General features: G+C 28.6%; 1 protein-coding gene across 1 annotated transcript; it reads left to right on the top strand.

Moving 5' to 3' along the window:
- The first annotated feature begins 222 nt into the window (after positions 1 to 222).
- Positions 223 to 1,376, top strand: LOC124921245 (cullin-3A-like). The gene has a single exon (XM_047461870.1). The coding sequence runs from the start codon at positions 234 to 236 to the stop codon at positions 1,215 to 1,217; it is 984 nt and encodes a 327-aa protein (XP_047317826.1). The 5' UTR covers positions 223 to 233; the 3' UTR covers positions 1,218 to 1,376.
- The last annotated feature ends 2,682 nt before the right edge of the window (positions 1,377 to 4,058 follow it).

Below are 4,058 nucleotides of genomic sequence, written 5' to 3'. Positions count from 1 at the left end.
TAGAGAAAAGTTAAAGGATCCAGTTGATTTTGTTCAAAGGCTACTCGATCGATCGACGCTAAAGATAAACACGATAACATCATCCACTCCACTTAGCGTTCAACAATGACAAGACGTTCCAAAACGCTCTAAATTCGTCGTTCGAGTATTTTGTTAATCTAAACCCACGCTCCCCCGACCCGAGTTCATATCGTTGTTGTTCGTCTTCGAGACAATTCTCGACAAATTAAGTGATGATGCTCTTCCGTTACCTCCAGGAAAAAGACGTATTCGAAAAGTACTACAAGCAACATTTAGCTAAACGACTTCTCTCTGGTAAAACCTTTTCCGACGATGCTGAAAGAAGCTTAATCGTCAAGCTTAAAACGGAATGCGGTTACCAATTCACCTCGAAACTAGAAGGTATGTTCACCGATATGAAAACCTCTCAAGATACAATGCAAAGCTTCCACGATATCATTGGTGGGGAACTTTCGGATTACCCATCGCTAACAGTTCAAGTCCTCACAACCGGATCATGGCCCACACAAACAACCGTCACATGCAATCTCCCATCCGAAATCCTAGGAATATGCGAAAAGTTCCGTACATTTTACCTGGGGACCCACACGGGCCGAAGATTGACATGGCAAACGAACATGGGCACGGCCGATCTAAAACTAACATTCGGTAAAGACAAGAAACACGAACTAAACGTGTCGACTTACCAAATGTGCATCCTAATGCTATTCAACAACGCTGATCGGTTAACCTATAAAGAAATCGAGCAGGCAACAGAAATACCCGCCCCCGATCTAAAACGTTCTCTACAGTCGTTAGCGTGCGTGAAGGGGAAGAACGTGCTGAGGAAGGAGCCGATGAGTAAGGAAGTGGGTGAAGAAGATTCGTTTCTTTTTAACGATAAGTTTACGAGTAAACTATATAAGGTGAAGATTGGAACAGTGGTTGCTCAGAAGGAATCTGAACCGGAGAAACAGGAGACTCGGCAGAGAGTGGAGGAAGATAGGAAACCGCAGATCGAAGCTGCGATCGTGAGGATTATGAAGTCGAGAAGGGTGCTTGATCATAATAATATTATTGCCGAGGTCACGAAACAGCTGCAGTCGCGGTTCTTGCCGAATCCTGTGGTGATTAAGAAAAGGATCGAGAGTTTGATTGAGAGGGAGTTTCTTGAAAGGGATAAGGTTGATCGGAAGCTGTATCGATACCTCGCATGAAGTGGGGGGGTGGTTTTCCGAAATTGGATCTTGAATTTGATGTTTGAAATGTTATAGACTCTCATGGTTTTCTTCTTTAATGTTTTGTTTGTTTTTGATTATGTAGGTACATACTTTGATTTTATACTATTTTGAATGAATGAACATTTATTTTGGTAATTGTATTATGGTTACTTTGGAATTTTCTTAACCTAAATAGTATTATTCAAAGAAAATGCATAAATATATACATGTTATTTAATTTAGTAATTTGTTCTCTATTTTAATTTACATCCCTAATATATTGCTTTATTTATATACAATTTTTTTTACAAAGACGCCAAGATGCTACAGTCAGTCTATGGAAGAAGATGAAGGTCTCCACTCGAGACTCTTAGTGGATTCGTGTAATCATCCTTTAAAGAAAAGTATCACCCCTTAATTCTTATTAGTTCAGAAATTGTTCAAGAGTGAAATTGTTCAAACACAGTCATCCCCTGCTCAGAAAATCAAATTCAGTGCGAAGAATCCCAATTCGGTGCCACGAATGAATTCGTCAGGAAAGGTCATCTTCCAGGGCCTAAAGAGAAGCTCAAACAAGCCCAAGTACACCTTGGGTTATGGGCCGCCATATAATGAGAGAAGGGGAATGAAAAATCCTACTCTCTGAATGTACTCTACAATTATTTTTCTATATTTTCAGGTAGAAAAAAAGAAATAATAACAATGGTTTTTATCTAACTCATTCAATCATTAAACACATAATATAAGACGATAATAAGTACAATTTTTATTTATGTACTTTCTCTTTGTCTTAAATAATTACTTATGTTATGATATTACGAAGAAATTTAACTTATATGTTACTTTTAATCCTGTATACGGATGAGATACTTACACAAGGTTGGTTCTAAAACTTTTAAAATTCTAATAAATTTAAGAATATATAATAGTATTAATTAATTTATGTTTATTTGAGGTTTTTTATTTTCTATTGACTAGAAATCCATAAGTTATGATTATGTTTTATATATTGGAAGAAAGATGAAAAATAATGAATGTGTAAATAATGAATGTGTGAATATTGCAAGTTTTCTTGATGATGGGTTCTTGTTCAAAAAGTTCGATAAAATCACTCTCTGTACAGCTATTTTTAATGGCCAAACAAAAATATATTTTCAAATAAAGTTCATTGTTTTACAATTATAGACATACAATTTTATAATTACAAATAATTTTACAACTAAACCACCAATAAAAATAGTGTATAAGATATATAGTCAATGTTTAATAATTAAAATCTTACATATAGCTTAACTACTATAATATTTTTATCTCATAAATTCATTAGTCTTTTATAATATGGTTTATTTTAGTAGTCATTTCTCTAAGTCAACTTGAATAATGTAAATTTATCTAATTATGTAAATATAGAGAATGTGATATTATTTATAAGAGTATCACATGTAACATTATTTTGTTGAACCTTTATTATTAATAGGTTTTTAATTTTTAATTTATTGTGATTTTATCTTATTTCTTTACTTTTGTCAATCTAAAATATAATTAAGATAAACTTTACAACTGAGTTATTTTTTGTTTTTCTATATTATATTTTTTATATAAATTCTCTATCAATGTTATCCACTTTTTTTGTTTTTCTATATTATATTTTTTATATAAATTCTCTATCAATGTTATCCACTTTTCAATCAAGTCACCTTTTTTTTTATTTCCTAACTAACAAGTTAAAATTTCTACACAGTTTATATAATTAATTAAAATTTTATTTTTTAATATTATAATAAAAATACAAAATTTAAGGTTCTATTTTTATTAAAACTTCTATAAATAATAAACTTCGATTAAAAATAAGAAATGTATAAATTTAAGACTTTATTCAATTTAAATAAAATAATACTAATAATAATTAATGCATTATGGGAATATTTAAATTTATGACATGTTTAATTAAATAAGAAAAATATAAAATGCTTGTTAATTTTATTTTTCTTCCATTCATTATTGTGTGATAACAATAATATACAGCAAGTATTTATAAGACTTTAAATTAATATTATGAAAAGAGAACCCCATGTAATAAAATTATAAAATGGAAGGGAGTGAAAAAAAATCTTAATTCAAAAATAAAATTAAAATAATGAGTTGTGTCTCACATGAAAAAGTTATAACTATATAATAAAATATATTTTTTTATAGAATTGTTTATTAAAGTAATTTATTTTAAATTAAAGATTAGATGTTATAATTTTAAATATTTTATTAATTTGACTTGGACAAAATAAAAGAAAATTTATTTTATTATTGTTTTCCCTTGAAATTAGGCTTAGTGCTACTACTTGCATCTTGGAGTAAATGCAAGGAATTGTTGCATTTAAATTGGTCTAAAATAAGTTAAATATTTGACTATTAAAATGAGGATAATTTGATTTATTTGTTATAACATAAATTAAATAAAATATTAAAATAATGTATGTTAATTGTGTATTAAATATGATTTATTAAATATTAAGAGAAATGATATATGCAATGGTTAATTTTTATTTGTATAACCAATATTATGATATTTATTCTGTAAAATTAAAGGAGTTAGCTCATTTAGTTTTTTTAATTTCTTTTACTAATTATCATTTTAGTTATTAATTCACACAATCTTATTTTGTTACTTCATAAGAATAATTAACTTTGTTAACAAATTTTATCCATAATAAATAGTAGTGTTAGATCACTTTACAAAATATATTCACTATATTTAAAAAATAGTCACTTGTGATAAGTTTTAACACAAGAAAGACTATCAAATTATCTTAAAGTGTTAAAACAAATATATGTATAAATTTT

The sequence above is a fragment of the Impatiens glandulifera genome, chromosome 1 (genome assembly GCF_907164915.1).
Source record: "Impatiens glandulifera chromosome 1, dImpGla2.1, whole genome shotgun sequence".
NCBI classification, from domain to species: domain Eukaryota; kingdom Viridiplantae; phylum Streptophyta; class Magnoliopsida; order Ericales; family Balsaminaceae; genus Impatiens; species Impatiens glandulifera.
This window is presented reverse-complemented; position numbering and strand designations above follow the sequence as displayed.